Raw genomic sequence first — 17,170 nt, forward strand, 5'->3', positions numbered from 1 at the left:
TCTTCTTACAAATAAAATAAAGGAAATTTATTTTAAAATATAGTAATATCTTGCCAAACAACATCTTCTTAAATTCAAGAAAAATATTTGTTTGATTGTTCGTTTTGTGAAATGTCCTCTACAACACTGGTATACCTATTCTGGGGTTAAATGCTAGAAAGATGTATACCTGTATATTATTCACAATAATGACTCTGACTTCACTCTTCATAGAAAATGCATTGTTTGGCTTCTTCAATTATGATAGCAATAAAACTTAACAAGTATTTGTCATAAATGTAATAATTATTCTTGCGAAATTTCGTATCCGCAAATACAAATTGATCAAAATCTCTTTTTTTAATTCGTGAGAATGAAACCAGACAATAAATGAGTACCCTATTTAACTCTAAAAACAAAAACCTTTGTTTAGTGGTCTTCGTTTAATGTTTTTATTTAAAATGCCTTTGGCTCCTTCTTTGTATTATTTGATATATTAATTACTATATTGTCTGTTTGTCTGTATTTTGTTTTCTTATAAACTGACTATTTTCAATTGAGATCCTCATTTAAAACAACAATAACAACAACAACAAAACTATATATTATTTCAGACATTACACACTTGATGCTCAGGCCATCACGTTGAAGCCCATCATGGTGACCTTAAAATGAACCGAATACATCGCCAAAATAATAACTAACCAGAAAGATAACAACACACAAAATGGTGTCTTTCTAAGTAATTTAGCTCCAAAATAAAAGAAAATATTTTTTAAAAAATAAGTCGTAGAACCACTTTCCGGAAGCCCGTTGATGAGCTTCCGGTGTTGAGGACCACGGAGACGGTGGGAGAAAGAAAAGCGGGCTTACTGTTTTCTTTATACTCCTCGCCGACCTCTAAACCCTACAAGGCGTGCTTGTTTGGATTTTCAAGCCGAGTGTCTGCGCTTTCGGGGAGGCCAGTTCACCGCTGGACTTTGTGTTTGCATTGCGGTGGAATAGTCCCCATTCATTCCGTTGTCTGTGCTAGCGGGCTAATCTTGGCGTCTGCTGCGCCAGGCCTTCTTCCCCACTGCTGGACTTTGCTACTAGCTCGCGTGGCTAACGCTAGCGGGCTAACCCACGTTTTTTTTTTCCTTCCCCCTCCAATGACTTTGCCCTGCGCCTTGTAATTAAATCCCAATCCTCTTTTATGTGCTAATCAGAGTATAGTGGTTCTTGATTAGGTTGCTAGTTTTAAGCAAATTTAAGCGTGCAACCTTTTTTGGGGCTGCTATCGAAATCTACTTTTTTTTTGGTTGCTAGCTCGAGCGAATAACGCAGACGCGGAAAGCCGCCCAAGCTTACAGAGATGTCGGACTTCGACGAATTTGAACGGCAGCTCTCTGAAAATAAACAGGGTAAGCTACGCACACTTTTTTAAATTGTATTTAAATGTTATAAAACCATAGCTCGATGTCGTTGGTTTGCATTGCCGCCATGACGCTATGCTATTCCGGCTCTGTCTATTTACTGGATGGCCATCATTAGCTACAGGCTCAAAATGGGACCGATTGCTATTTTGCTATTGGTGAAACGGAAACTTTATGTGCGCGTTACCTGTTCAAAACGACAAATTTGGCGTATCATAACAGAGGGTAAGTTTTTAAACTATTACACAGGAGGGGGTCGCGACCCGCTTTTATAGAAGCTAAGAATCAGAGGTTGCAAAAGTACCAACAAGCTGTTTAAATAGAAGGAGCCTCCAGATTGATACTTGTGCAAAAAAAAAAAAGACTGTTCGTAAAAGTACTGAAATAAGGAAAAATTAAAGCAGTCAGTATAAGTGCAACAATTAAGCAGCAACTAATTTATTATCTAACAATAATCGATTTTGATAATCAATTGTTTGGAGATTGTTGAACTTATTTTTTGTTTAACATAAAATTGTCCAAATCCTCTGATTTCAGCCTCTCACCAGTAAATCGTAGCTTCAAGTAACCCTCCATGAACACATACTGGTTATGTTTTTGTTTAGTCAAAATAAGACATTTACAAAATTGTTTTGCCTATTTTCAGACATGTTACGGACCAAAGCAGAGACTGAATCATAATCAATTTATTTTTGCATGTTTTCTAGACTGTCAATTTGAAATAATGTCCTATTTTTGAATAAGGGGCTGTAAATTCAAAACTGTTTTCGATAAGATTCATTACAGTTAATAAAAAAATTAATCGATTATTAAAATAAGGATTAATTGCAGCTCTACATTTTTTTTTTAAACCAAAAGCTGTAAAAATAATGTCTATCTTTTTTCAGATGATACTGTGAATTTTTTAACATGAGAAGCCGGTGATTTTCCGGCTTGCACAAGACACAATGTACTCATTCTTGAAGCCGACCACATGAAACAATTTTTCTTAAAGGTCTCCTTCCACCAATTTTTGTAATTTTATTTTATATAATCTTTAATGTCCTTTTATCGGGTTTGCAAGCTATGTTGGGTTGGAAATGCCCAAAACGGTCTTTTTCAAGCTATTCTCGTTGGTCATTTCCTCCTGGCATTTAAAACGGACGGATTTATAATTAATGAGACGTAAATAAGCTTTGCTCTGATTAGTCCATACTACGGCGTCTGCTAGCATCTAGCATGGAGCAGCTAAGTGTTCATAGCGGCGTTGCGTCCTTCGATGTCTTACTGTCACCGTGAAGCACAGTTCAACAATGTTGAATTGTTGGCCCACTAAGAGGGAACGTGATCTGAAAGGGGATGTGGGTGAAAATTAAATGAGGGGGGGATATTCATGGTATGATATTTGCAAAATATTTTACTGTGAACAAGAAGTTTGTCTGCAACAATCAGTGGGAGAGAAAACGAGCCGTTAAAAAAACAAAGCCTTTTCTAATAATTGATAATTTGTTCAACTGCAGGAGCCAGCAGTCAGCTCTTATAGTCAGCAAAGCAAATTTATTTATATAGCACATTTCATACACAAGGTAACTCAATGTGCTTTACATGAGTAAAAGCATTTAAAAACAAAGAAAAAATAGCTTATAAACATTTAAAACAAAGCGAAAAATAAATAAGTCAAAATACAATTAAAACAGCATACAGTGATAGAAATATCATTTAAAAGTGGAAATGCTCTAAAAAGCACGGGGAAAAAGAAGAGTTTTTAACCTGGACTTAAAAACATGCACACTTGGAGCTGTCACTTCTGTTGGCAACTTATTCCATTTGTGTGCAGCATAATAGCTAAATGCTACTTCACCATGTTTGCTTTGAACTGTGTGCTCCACTATTTGACCAGCGTCTGTCCATCTCAGAGCCCTACTGGGTTTTTTTTTCTATTAGCATTTCATTTATGTATTCAGGACTTAAACATAGATATAACTGTCATCTTCATATCTATGATAGTCAAGATTAAAGTTCTGAATAATTTGACCCAAGAGTAGCATATACAGTCTGAACAGGAGGGGTCCATGAACTGACCCTTGAGGGACCCCATAGGTCATTGCCATTCGATGCGATTGAGCACTTCCAATGGTTACAAAATAACTCATTTCCTCCAGGTAGGACCTGAACCATTTAAAGACTGTTCCATTTGGTCCTACCCTTGTTTCCAACCTGTTCAGCAGTATATTATGATCTACTGTATCAAAAGCTGCACTGAGATCCAACAGGATCAGAATTGACACCTTTCCCGAGTCAGTATTCAAACTTATATCATTGAGCACTTTGATAAGAGCAGATTCTGTACTGTGATGAGTTCAGAACCCTGATTGAAATGTTTCTCAACAACCTTGGCTATGAAAGGGAGTGAGTGCTCCAAATTCTCTTCCATTGGGAAAACCACAATTTTTTTTAGCATTACCATAACCATGTAATTGACATACTTTACATTTAAAAACGATTGCATAAGTGTACCACCACCACAAGTATCGTTTGATTATTCACACTATTTTGCAATGTATTGGTTTGCAAAACAAACCAATTCACAAGATGGAGCAATGTCTATTTTAATGACCTGTTCATTTACTGTATATACTTGTATTTAATTGCTCAAAATTTATATTTACAATAATGTATCTTTGTTCATCTATTTATGCCAGTGAGGCATAGTGACAGACAGAACAAATGAATGGTCTTCTATTAGATGATAGGAAGTACATACCGTAATTAATGTATCCACCTTTTGTGACATTTTTGTTTGTTGGTGTGCCGTGCGATTTTTCAATTGTAAAATATGTTCCTTGGCTCCATAAAGGTTGTAAATCCCTGCTCTAGTCAGGTCATGTATTCTAATCGGTCAGGTCAAACCAACATTACATGACAGAAATAATGGGTGCACCTTTTGTTTAAAGCCACCCACTTTTCGATAGACTTTACACGATCTGATCGGTATCGGCCGATATTTAGCACTTTATGCTGATCTGCTTTAATGGCATAATTCGCAGATGCGATCAATGTCGCCTTTGATTGGCTCTGCAAAAAACATTTACTCCACGTCGCCATCGTGCACAGTATATTTGAATCCAAAAGCTAGTTTATTTTTAGCCTTGTCGCGTGTCTTTTGAGATAGTACTGTAAATATCTGACAGCCAATAGTTATTTATTTTTTTAATGTCGGCGTTGTGGGACAGACAACACGCAATACTACAAGACAAATTTCACAACAGACTACTGCCATAAAATCTTGTATTCCGATACCACTGCATCCCGTTTTTTTACGATCATTGGGCTTTATCTTGTCAACTCAAATGCAACCGGATACACTCGTTACCGTTGCGACGACAACAAGAATGGATTACGCTGACTGTATTATAAGAACAAAATTGGGGGAAACGTGTGTTGGTGGTCACTGGTGCTCAGGACAGGAGAGGACGTTCGTTTAAGGCTTGCTTGAGGTATGTTCCCATACTTTGAATAAGATAAGGCTCGAAAGCAGGCAAAAAAATCTTATGTAGCCTAGCAAGCTAATGCTAGCACTAACGGTTGTATGTAAACATGCTGCAGTTCTGTCGAATCATGCTCTATAAAGTTTCGGTTTGGGTGAAGTAATTTAATTACAATAAAGTAATTTAATTACAGGAAGTTAGCACCCATTATTTCTGTCATGTAATGTTGGTTTGACCTGATCGATTAGAATACATGACCTGACTAGAGCAGGGATTTACAACCTTTATGGAGCCATGGAACATATTTTACAATTGAAAAATCTCACGGCACACCAACAAACCAATGTCACAAAAAGTGGATACATTAATTACTGAATGTACTTCCTCTGCCATCTAATAGAAGACCATTAATTTGTTCTGTCTGTCACAATGCTTCACTCGCATAAATGGATGAACAAAGATACATTTATTGTAAATATATTTTTTGAGCAAGTATATACAGTAAATGAACAGATCATTTAAATAGGCATATTGCTCCATCTTGTGATCGGTTATCGTTTTTTTAAGCTCTCTGATCGGTGAGCGCCCCCAAAAATCCTGATCGTGTAAAGCCTACTTTTCAAGTGAACATAAGTATTGGAACTAGGTTTGGGAATCGAGAACCGATTGGAACTGGGACTAACGTTCTCCCGGAAGCTTTCAAATTAAAAAAAATTCGGTTCCCAGTTTCGATGCCTAGTCCTCCAGCCACGAAGAAGAATGGGCACGATGACGTGCGTGTGCCCAAATGCAGTGGCGGCGAAGAAAAGTGTATTAACTTTAAAATGAATGACCAGTCGCCTCATTGCAACACTTAGAATGAGATATTGTGCAAAGTAGTTTTTCCCCGGTGTGTAGCGTCTGACGCACTCCGAAGCCATAGACTGTTTCTTACTCCTTGAACGGCTGGCAGCTAGATCCATTCCACACAGATGTAATTTCTGAATATTACTCGGCGGCGGACTAATATGTGCGTGCATTGGCCTGAGGTTCTGCCTGTGCACTCGGGACCTGCTTTGTTTGGATAAGTCACAGGAGTTGACGAGACCAGAAAAAGCACTTCCGCTGCTTCTGCTGTTAATAAGTAACGGTACTTTTACTCCGTTACAATGATCTAAATGTCGCTCGCTACTTTTATTGACCAATTATTACTTATTTATCAACTTATTTCGTGCGCGACGAATTCAACTTCCGGATACACACACGTAGACACACACAGCAATATCAGAATTTGTACTTTCACGTTTTATTTTGTAATTCTTTTTTTTTTTTTTATCGATGTTCATGCTGTGGTTAAAAAAATCAGAAGTTACTATTTACTCAGTACTTGAGTAATTATTTCACTGTGTACTTTTTACTCAAGTAATTTTTGGGTGGATTACTTTTACTTGAGTCACATTATATTGTTAAGTCAAGTCACTCTTACTTGAGTACAATATTTGGCTACTCTACCCACCTCTGGAGCGGACATCCTATATTGCTACTCTTACGTTTAAGACACATCTTTGCTCCTCAGATCAGCCAGTGTCGTATTTGTTGCACTGGTCTTTTGTATTTTCGCGTTGAGGTTCTACGGGTCGTGGCCCTGGTTGCGGAACCACGAAGCACATGTAACATCAGGAACAAGAGCTGATCCGCTAGTACATCTTGTATTATTAGGAAACGTGTCTACAATTATCTAATTAGTTTATGGATGTTAATGTTAAATGTATTAAGTGACGGAGCTATGTTAGGAATTATGTCACAACATAATGAACTAACTTCAAATTAAAAAATGACCAATACAAACAGAAAAATACTGTTAATAATTTCCTGGAGGATGCATTTGGGATTAGCCTTTGAAGTTGGTAATAGTGAAAAATGAAGTGAAACAGACAATGATTTTAGTCAGTTGTTTTCCAGAATGAGAGTTCTTAAAGCGGAGGATGCTATTCATGTGGCACAACTTGAAGCAGGGATCAGATGCAGGTGGAGATGGGCCAGGCTCTAGTTGGAGACCAAAACAAAAAAGCAAAGAAGTTAGGCAAATTTAATTTTAATCTTAAATTTTTCCATCAACATGTACTTAAGCGGGGTAAGTAAATATTTTTCTGCGTGAAGAATGTTTTTTTTTTTGCCTTATTGTACTCTTCAGTCTTCCAGATTGCTTAATTTGTTAAATAATAAAAAAAAAAAATCTCTGTCGGGGCCCGGGGGATCCCAGAATCCCCCCAAATTTCCCCCTACAATGCTTTTTAAACTATTTATTTATTTTTGGGTCACCTTTTTCATGCCTTTGGTGTTTGCGTGTCTGTTTACTCTGTGCTGATTGGATGTTACCCGTGCAGTGGCTGTGCAAGGGTAACCAATCAGGTGGTGCTGTGGGTGGGACAATGCTGGAGAGAGAAGTCACAGACAGAGAAGCTCGCCACAGCTGCATCATAGTCAAAATAACCCAGTATTAAATTATCGGCCGTCGGATTAAAAAAAAAAAAAAAAGGCTGATGCCGACATGCTCTCAAATGCTAAATATCGGCCCTGATAATCAGGCTGGACGATCGGTCTATTACTACTAAAATGTCAGCTGTAATTCATTTTTTGTAGCTCTTGATTTTTGGTTTAAATCTTATTTTATTTGAAATCCATTTCACACTAGATTTACTCTCCTAAGCGACGCATTAAAGAACAGAGTAGGGAATGTTCATAATCATTCTTCAAGTTGACATTGTATTCCAGTCATACTGCCTTTTGGCCTGTGTTTTGATTAGGGGACGCTTGTCGTATTCACTAATTAAAAAAGCCAACATTAGTGAGAAATACCTGACAATCTTATGTGCCGATGTCATTAATTGTGCCATTCAATGTTATGCATTTGCCCGTAAAATGTGATTTAAAAATGTTACTTAAATGTTCCAGATACTGAAAGATTGTCCATTTTTTAATTGAAATAATTTTTTAAAAACTGTACAATTCTTTCTTCTTTTCTTTCTTTCTTCTTTCTTATTTTTAATATATATATTTTGTAAAATTTTTTACATTAGTCACACATTTATCTGCAATTATTATCCCTTGTTTGGTTTTTTTTTTTGCCGTCCAGCTGAGCGGGACAAAGAGAATCGGCATCACCGCCGCTCCGGCTCACGTAGCCGCAGCAGAGACAGGAAGAGGCGAAGCCGAGACAGGGACAGACGTAGCCGGGATCGGCGTGGCGATAGTAAGGATCGCAGACACAGACGCAGGTGGGTCGCCCTTTTCTTCATCTACGTCTGGACCGACAAGCTGGGAACATAAGTTGCACCCGATGATCGCCAGCCAGTTTATTATATAATAACTGGCATTTTACTCATACTGATTAAATTAGGAAAAAAATGTTTAATCCATATTCATAGCCAAACACATTAGCATTTCTTCTTTACACCCTTGTCTGTCTTGGCCTCTTTCACGGACCTATCTTCTGAGAAATAAGCGATTTTACACGACAGGCCTCTTGAATTTCCATGACATTAAGGACTCTCTGAGCCCACGCAGGTTGTCCATTCAGATTTGGGGATTTTGCGTCTTTGTAAATGAGGCGTATGCTATTTTCAGCAGCGGCAAATGCACATCTGAAAATTCCTCCTGCCCATCACAGGGGTTTTATTTGGGCAGTCTTTGAGAATCGATCTACGGGGAATTAATCCTACCAAAGCTTGTGAAACATTAAACTGTTTTTGTCAAGTCTATTTTTACCACACATCCTCAAAAAGTGGCCTTCACTGGGAATATATTTCTAGAGTGTTGACCACTTCATCAGTGATGATTAATTAAACACTTCTCCCCAAATATACAATTCTCTGTTGACCCATAAATGGACAGGAGCATGCGTACCGTCACCCAGCAATTTGCACAATTAAAGGCCTCCTCTTAATGAGGATGTGGTACTTTGCAGTTGAGCTAATAAACCCCACTGGCCACTCTTTCTTAGTAGAATTGTAAAAATATTTTCCTATAGCTTGAGATTCAGGCTGCGTGATATTGGGGTAAAAAAATTACTTTGCGATTGTCTTTAACCCTGCGAGATATATTGTGATGTTAAAAAATACAGGGTGGCATACATTTGAAAACCAGCACACATTTCTCTTTTTCCCTCTCTAGAAAAACTATGTTCAGTAGAGAACAAAACTATGTTTAGTCATTTGTGTGAAGTCTCCCAGTATTTAAATGCACTGTAGTATTGAACAATAGTCCAGCCAGATGTGAAGTTAATTTATTTTCCTGCCCAATTATACTGTAGTCATTAGCATATTCCTAAATAAGGTTGGGCATCGAGAACCGATTGGAACCGGGACTAACGTTCTGGTTCTCCCGGAATCGTTCAAGTTAAAAAATGTCGGTTCCCAGTTTCGATGCCTAGTCCGCTAACCCCGAAGAAGTGGCGAAAACCAACGAAGAAGCGGGGAAAACCAACGGAGAACGCCCACGAAGACGTACTTGTGCCCAACGGCGGTGGTGGCGAACAAAAGTGTGTCTTTGTTAAAATTAATGACCAGTGTTGTGCAAAGGAGGCTTTCACGATGTGTAGCATCTGACGCACTCCGAGCCTCAGTCTACCCCGCGCTGAGCTTCAGTGAAGTCAACTCTCAGTCAATTAGGTGAGTGAAACAATAAAATACGTTTATGCCAACATTGAGACAGCTAACAAGGTAAACAGTTGAAAGCACTTTTGAAGTGATGGTTTTTCGTGTTTATTTTAGTCTGCAAACCAACGTAAGAGCCGATGACAGGAAAAAAGCTTAACATTGAACTAAAACTTCACCGTAGCAACTTTACATTACAATGATTTGGGGCACAATTCACAAACGTATCACAGACACTAATGTTGTGCCTCATCGGTGGGTAAGGAAAGGAATCGTTTTATAGTATTTGGTTCTATCCATTAAAAAAATAATAATTACCGGTGCCGTGTGAAGTTACTTTTCCTGCCAAAATGCTGAGTTCCGGTGCCCAAAATAAAAGGCTTAAAACGGAAAGTCAAGTTAAAACCTGCACATATAAACCATGTGAGGTGATAAAATATGATGAATGAAATTATTTTAACAATGCTATATTTGACTTTCAGCTGAAACATTAATACATATTAAGTCAATTGGGTTAGTTCGACACACATTGCCTATTAGTTCATAGGTTTGATATTGATGCTGGTTATAAAGAACCCCAAGTCAAATGTTCATTTTAGTCTATGCTGCAGGCTGCTAAGAAAATGTATGTTCATAATTTGGACACCCTTTATTTAAACCATGCAAACCTTTTTGACCCAGCCCCCTAAAAGAATCATAATCGAGAATCGTTTGGAACCGGAATTGAAATCAGGAACCGCAATCGCTCAAATTCAAACGATGCCCAACCCTATTCCTAATACTTTTCATTTGTTTGTAATCAGCTATTTTACACCCATTTATTTTTTTAAACGTATGCATAAGTATTTCTGTTATTGAGTGCATTAGTTTAAGCAAAACATTTTGTTGTGTACACCTGGTTTGCCCCTTCAATAATGCCGTGGCCCTCCCCCTAACTAATCTGTTTTGACATCCATCCATTTGTCAAATTCTGGAGAGAGATACAGTAAATGCAGACGTGTCATTGTTTCCCGTGTCCGATTGTTTTCCTCCTCATCACAATTTCTCATGCTATTATCACAGAGTTTAGCAAACCAATTCTTCAAATAATATGATCAGGCTAAACCAGATTTCAGTATAAATCACACTTTAGATAAGATAACCTTCATTAGTCCCATAATGTGGAAATTTGCAGAATTTTTAAGATGATTAAAGAGTGAATGACGAAATAAAAGTAGCTTAATAGTGAGCCATTGTCTTTCCGCACATTACAGAGTTGCACACGCACCAAAGCATCCAGGCACTTTTGATTAGTGGCAGGAAATATAAAGTAGCACAATGTTCAGAAGTCCTGCCAGTTGTGTCGGACATGACTCCTTAGACATTTAGAAGTGGAAATGTTAGAGAATCTTTTTGTGAAATCCCTCCAATGTCATTTCAGCTCGCCACCGAGCTACCCACAGGAGAATACTGCAAGGTAATACAGCAAATTGAACACAAAGATGCTTTGTTATGCCACAATCTCATGTCCCGCCTATGGAACTACAAACACCAGACTTGTGTGTAAATTGCCATAAATTTTCACCATGTTCTGTTTGACATAAACCCCTCCAGATTGTGATGCATTGTTTGTGTTTTGGCACAATGTTGGATTTACTTTTACCACTGAAGAATTATACCCTAATTCCATGTCCCCTGTGTGTTTCCAAAAGTCGTTCTCCACACCGTGAGAAAAAGAAGATAAAGGTGAAGAAATACTGGGATGTCCCACCACCAGGTTTTGAAAACATCAGCCCCATGCAGTATAAAGCCATGCAAGGTAGTGTCTCTATTTGTCTGCCTCTCATTCCTGTACTTGTATTCCCTTCTGTGTTGAGATACTACAGTGGTGCCTTGACTTATGAGTTTAGTTTGTTCTGTGTCCATATTTATAACTCAAATCATTCATATCTCAAATCAACGTTCCCCATCAAAATGATGGACATGCCATTAATCTGTTTCAGCCTCTCAAAAAAAAAACATTTTTTACGTGTTTTTTAATGAGAAAAATAGCACTGTACACTATTGTACGAACAGTAATAATTCTATTTTTACATGAAATGTAATTCATTAAACAGTTTGGTCATCATGATTTCATGCTTCAATTCACTGGACATTGTGCTGTGCCTTCTGGTCTGTGCACATTGGCCACCATGGGGCAATATAATACATATGCAGCGATATCGGGTGTTCCAATTTAGCCGTATTTTGTTACGGGCAGCTGCCATGTGTTTCGCTGTTATGAGGAAATTGAAAATGTTCCGGAGAGATTGAGACGACATGCAAGTGGCTATCACACGCTTGGCCTCAAAGGACACGGCAAGTGACTGGCTGACATAAGATTTGGACTCTACCAACCAATTGCTGTCATGTTTGTTAATGTCATCGCATTTTCCGCCATGTAAAAAAAAAAACAAGCTTTCAACTTGTCTATGATGTGGGCAGCTCCGCTGTGCAGCTGGCTTGTTAATGTGGCTAAAAGGCCGCTTCTGTAAAAATCATGAATCATCGCCTCCATGGCGGCGAACAAGCCACAATTGTGAAAAGTATCGATTTCACGAAAGGAGGACGAGTAGTAATTAACGGGAGAAGACCACTAAGCCATGCTAAACCGGTACTACTGTTTGTATGTTTTTCAATGTACTGATTTGATTTGTCCCCACCCCAGCTGCTGGCCAAATCCCAGCTACAGCCCTCTTGCCCACCATGACTCCAGATGGCCTGGCCGTCACTCCCACCCCTGTGCCCGTCGTGGGCAGCCAGATGACCCGACAGGCTCGCAGGCTCTACGTGGGAAACATTCCCTTTGGGATCACTGAGGTGTGACACGAGGCAGCATTTAACCTTTCATCCACCTTTAGAAATGGGTCTCTATTTCTGTAATATTCTTAATTTCTCGTTTCCAGGAGTCAATGATGGACTTCTTTAACGCTCAAATGCGTTTGGGTGGTCTTACTCAGGCCCCAGGAAACCCTGTGCTTGCTGTGCAGATCAACCAAGATAAGAATTTTGCCTTCCTTGAGGTGGGTTGTTACTCTGAAGTTTCTTGTACATACAGTTAGGCCCAGAAATATTTGGACAGTGACACAATCTTCATGCGTTGGGCTCTGCATGCTACCACATTGGATTTGAAATGAAACTACAATGAAATTGAAGTGCAGACTTTGTTTAATTTGAAGCGTTGCACAAAAATATATGCATAAACGTAGGAATTGTAGCAATTTTTATACAAACGCTCCTCATTTCAGGGGCTCAAAAGTAATTGGACAAATAAACATAACGCTAAGTAAAATGTTACTTTCCAATATTTTGTTGCGAATCCTTTGTAAGCAATGACTGCCTGAAGTTTGGTACCCATGGACATAACCAAACGCTGGGTTTCCTCCTTTGTGATGCTTTGCCAGGCCTTTACTGCAGCTGTCTTCAGTTGTTGCTTGTTTGTGGGTCTTTCTGCCTTAAGCTTTGAGCAAGTGAAATGCATACTCGATTGGGTTGAGATCTGGTGATTGACTCGGCCATTGCAGAATATTCCTCTTCTTTGCTTTAAAAAAACTCCTGGGTTGCTTTTGCAGTGTTTTGGATCATTGTCCATCTGTACTGTGAAGCGCCAGCCAATCAACTTTGCTGCATTTGGCTGAATCTGAGCAGAAAGTATACTCCTATACACTTCAGAATTCACCCGGCTGCTTCAGTCTTTTGTCACATCATCAATAAACAGCTGACCCAGTGTCATTTGAAGCCATGCATGCCCATGCCATCACACTGCCTCCACCATGTTTTACAGAAGATGTGGTGTGCTTTGGATCAGGAGCTGTTCCAATTTTTCTCCAAACTTTCTTTTTCCCATCATTCTGGTACAGGTTGACCTGAGTCTCATCTGTCCAAAGAATGCTGTTCCTAACTGGGCTGGCGTCTTCAGGTTTTTTTTTTTGGCAAAGTCAATTCTGGCCTTTCTATTTTTGAGGCTGATTAATGGTTTGCACGTTGTGGTGACTCTTTTGTATTTACTCTTATGAAGTCTTCTATTTATGGTAGCCTTAGATACATACACCTACTTCCTGGAGAGTGTTCTTGTGTGGATGCTGTTTCTTCACCATGGAAAGGATTCTGCGATCATCTACCACTGTTGTCTTCTGTGAACGTCCAGGCCTTTTTGAGCTCCCAGGCTCACCAGTGCACTTTTTTTTTTTTTTTTTTTTTTTAATCCCCCAGAATGTACCAAACTGTTGATTTGGCCACTCCTAACATTTCCGCTACCTCTCTGATGGATTTCTTCCTTTTTCTTTCAGCCTCAGGATGGTCTGTTTCACTTCCATTGAGAGCTCCTTTGACTGCATGTTGTTTGTTCACAGCAACAGCTTCCAAATGCAAACGCCACACCTGGAATCAACTCCAGACCTTTTAACTGCTTATTTGATGAGAGGTTAACGAGGGAAGAGCCCATTTTTTTGCAGCCTACTAATTCAATTGTCCAATTACTTCTGATCCCTTGAAAAAGAGGTAGCTACGTATTAAAGAGCTGCAATTCCTAAACCCTTGCTCCAATTTAGATGTGGATACTCTCAAATTACAACTGAGAGTCTGCTCTTTAAGCCCATATTGATTATATAATTACATCCTGAATATGTTTTTGTAAACGGCTAAAATAACAAAACTTGTCACTGTCAAAATATTTTTGGGCCTAACTGTATGTGTGGAGAGATTTGAAAATGCACATGGAATAACCTGAGCTTTCCTGTCCAGTTCCGCTCAGTGGATGAGACAACACAGGCAATGGCTTTTGATGGAATCATCTTCCAAGGGCAGAGCCTTAAAATTCGCCGTCCACACGATTACCAGCCACTGCCGGGCATGAGCGAGAACCCCAGTGTCTATGTGCCTGGTACACAGACAATTAATGGTTTTTACTATTACTACTCCTGTTGGCATCATTCATACACCATTTGAGAAAATATATATTGGAGCTGCCACTGTTTGCTGTCCTCAAAGGTCTTGTTGTCAACACAGGAGTGGTCTCCACAGTGGTGCCCGACTCGGCCCACAAGCTCTTCATCGGCGGGCTGCCCAACTACCTGAATGACGACCAGGTTTGTGGTTGGACCGTAAACAGGCTGACCTCTACGGCAAGCCGTTTGCTCATTTATTCGATATCCTTCTTGAGGTCCACGTACTAGTACGCTCGCACTAGTCGACACTCTTGTAGGATATCGTGAAATGTTTAAACGGCTTTATAGCAAGCGTTTTATTCAATATTCTTGATATCCAGCGTAACAACAGGGTATTGAACAACTGCTCAAGCAGCTTTCCATCGATCTTTAATCCCTCGCACTCATGGTTATCATTGAAATCTTTGTTCCCAGGTGAAGGAGCTGTTGACATCCTTTGGCCCTCTGAAGGCCTTTAACCTGGTGAAGGACAGTGCCACAGGCCTGTCTAAAGGATACGCCTTCTGTGAATATGTCGACGTCAACCTCAATGACCAGGTAGCCAGTCAGTTCAACACGAACCATAAAAGTGATGGTGCGCGTCATGGTTACAGAGCAGTTTCAAGGCTTCCCTTCATTGCATTTTAGGCTATTGCCGGGCTCAACGGCATGCAACTGGGAGACAAGAAGCTCCTGGTGCAGCGAGCCAGTGTGGGATCCAAGAATGCCACTCTGGTATGTGTGGAGGGTTGCTCATATATACGGATCATTAAAGACCATTTTAGTTTGTGTGGTATTTTCCTGATAACAGCGCTCGGAGAGTGGAAACCTCTGCCAGGGCTTAAATTACAGCAATACCTGTTAACTGGGATATTCCACAGTCAATGTTATATCAGACCTAGATCATTTTACCATTAAATATTCTCAATGCACACTTCACCTTTGATGCTGACAGCTTGACACAGAATCCATTTTTAACAAACCAGGTTTACTTAAATATGTTGTAAACGAGGCTGTAATTTTGATACTTCTTGTTCCACGAATGCAATATTAATAAGTATACCGTGTTTGATTAGTGCTGGCACATACAACGTATTGTTGCACAAAGAAATTTCGGTTTAGTGTCCCTTTAGCAATTATTATAAATGTTTTGGAAGGAATTATTTTTATTTATTTATTTATTTAGTTAGTTAGTTAGTTCTAACACTGTTCTACTCTCTTTGCAGACCAGCATAAACCAGACCCCTGTCACGCTGCAGGTGCCTGGCCTGAACAGCACAGTCACCCAAATGGGCGGCCTGCCCACCGAGGTGCTTTGCCTAATGAACATGGTGGCCCCTGAAGAGCTGCTGGACGATGAAGAGTACGAGGAGATCGTGGAGGATGTCCGGGACGAGTGCAGCAAGTACGGCCAAGTCAAAAGCATTGAGATCCCGCGGCCCGTCGACGGTCTGGAAGTGCCCGGCACCGGGAAGGTGAGACGAAGGCTGCGAGGGGGCTGGAAAATTTCCATGGGAAGTTAAGAAGAGGAATTTAGAAAATAATAAACATAAGTATAAACATTTTATTTTGTCATGAGACAGCCATGTAAAATCATGCAATTTAAAAAGCTTGACATTTCTATAGATTTGTGTTCGTACATCAAAGCAACAAAAATGTAAAATAGGAATGCGAAAATTCCAATATTGGCCAACAGTGTCACTTTAACTAAAAAAAAATTAGTCTGTGGAAAATAACATCAGTTGAGGCAAATTCAGCCATAATGTTCTTAAATCTATTTTTTTTTTAACAGCAAAGGTTCAAGGTGGATTTGGCTGAAATGTGTACATTTTAGTCTGATAGTCCATGACGTGCCTGTTCTTTTTCTTTAAGGTAAACATAGATCGTGTTGTGTTTCTTCTGACTGCAAGTCGCACGTAGTTACTGCCATCCTTCATGTGAATGAGTCACTTTTAAAAGTCTGCATCTCGAATGTATCTACCAAAGCTACCCACCTTTGTGTGAAAATAAAATTTCCCCAAATATATTGAAGTTCCGCATTAAGAACCAGTTTTGTCAATTCCTGGTTTATTCCCATTAATACCCATGGAAACTTTCCAAATTCCTGAAATTTTGCAACCCTAGGTGAGACTGTCCCCTCAACAACGATTATGTTCTACACCCTGCAGATCTTTGTGGAGTTCATGTCAGTGTTCGACTCTCAGAAAGCCATGCAGGGCCTGACAGGAAGGAAGTTTGCCAACAGAGTAGTCGTGACGAAGTACTGCGACCCAGACGCGTATCACCGCCGGGACTTCTGGTAGAGGAGGCAAGACGGAGGTGGGGGGGGGGGACCAGAATTTGGGGTGGGGGGTGGGGTGGGGAGGTTTGAGGTCCCATTGACCAGATCAGCTCAATGAGGTTTTTTTTTTTTTTTTTTTTTTTTTTTTAAAGTGGGGATTACCATGTGTTATGATGTGAGATCTCATAAAAAGTGGGCCTGTTCTGGATGTGGGGCTGTTCCTCAGTGGGAAAGGGTAGAGGGAGGTCTAAACATTTTGAGAAATGTGTGTTATAATAGGTCCAGGGTGGGGTCAACAATTTTTATACTTTGCGAGCCAGAGATGTCATTTTTTTGCGGGTGGGGAGCAGAGGGGGCCGTAACACATCAATGTTTGTATTTAAATGGAAGGAACTTGTCGAAGGTGCATTGAGGGGATTAAACACGGCTCTAACAAAATGTAAAGAGAGGA

At 39.6% G+C, this 17,170-nt stretch overlaps 1 protein-coding gene across 4 annotated transcripts in view; it reads left to right on the forward strand.

Annotated features, from left to right (window-relative positions):
• Positions 1-782: 782 nt before the first annotated feature.
• The window catches only part of u2af2a (U2 small nuclear RNA auxiliary factor 2a), a 16,708-nt gene continuing 320 nt past the window's right edge, over positions 783-17,170 (forward strand). The window contains exons 1-12 of one of the 4 annotated variants that reach the window (XM_061776811.1): positions 783-1,382; positions 7,977-8,118; positions 10,916-10,951; positions 11,187-11,293; positions 12,182-12,333; positions 12,420-12,536; positions 14,257-14,413; positions 14,503-14,600; positions 14,874-14,996; positions 15,087-15,173; positions 15,665-15,913; positions 16,607-17,170. The exon at positions 16,607-17,170 is cut by the window's right edge and continues 320 nt beyond it. In XM_061776811.1, the coding sequence (XP_061632795.1) occupies positions 1,334-1,382; positions 7,977-8,118; positions 10,916-10,951; positions 11,187-11,293; positions 12,182-12,333; positions 12,420-12,536; positions 14,257-14,413; positions 14,503-14,600; positions 14,874-14,996; positions 15,087-15,173; positions 15,665-15,913; positions 16,607-16,741 (1,452 nt within the window). In that variant the 5' untranslated portion in view covers positions 783-1,333 and the 3' untranslated portion in view covers positions 16,742-17,170. The remainder of the gene's footprint in view (positions 1,383-7,976; positions 8,119-10,915; positions 10,952-11,186; positions 11,294-12,181; positions 12,334-12,419; positions 12,537-14,256; positions 14,414-14,502; positions 14,601-14,873; positions 14,997-15,086; positions 15,174-15,664; positions 15,914-16,606) is intronic. The other 3 variants (XM_061776812.1, XM_061776813.1, XM_061776814.1) reach the window with 3 other exon arrangements.

The sequence above is a fragment of the Phyllopteryx taeniolatus genome, chromosome 6 (genome assembly GCF_024500385.1).
Source record: "Phyllopteryx taeniolatus isolate TA_2022b chromosome 6, UOR_Ptae_1.2, whole genome shotgun sequence".
In the NCBI taxonomy this organism is placed as follows: domain Eukaryota; kingdom Metazoa; phylum Chordata; class Actinopteri; order Syngnathiformes; family Syngnathidae; genus Phyllopteryx; species Phyllopteryx taeniolatus.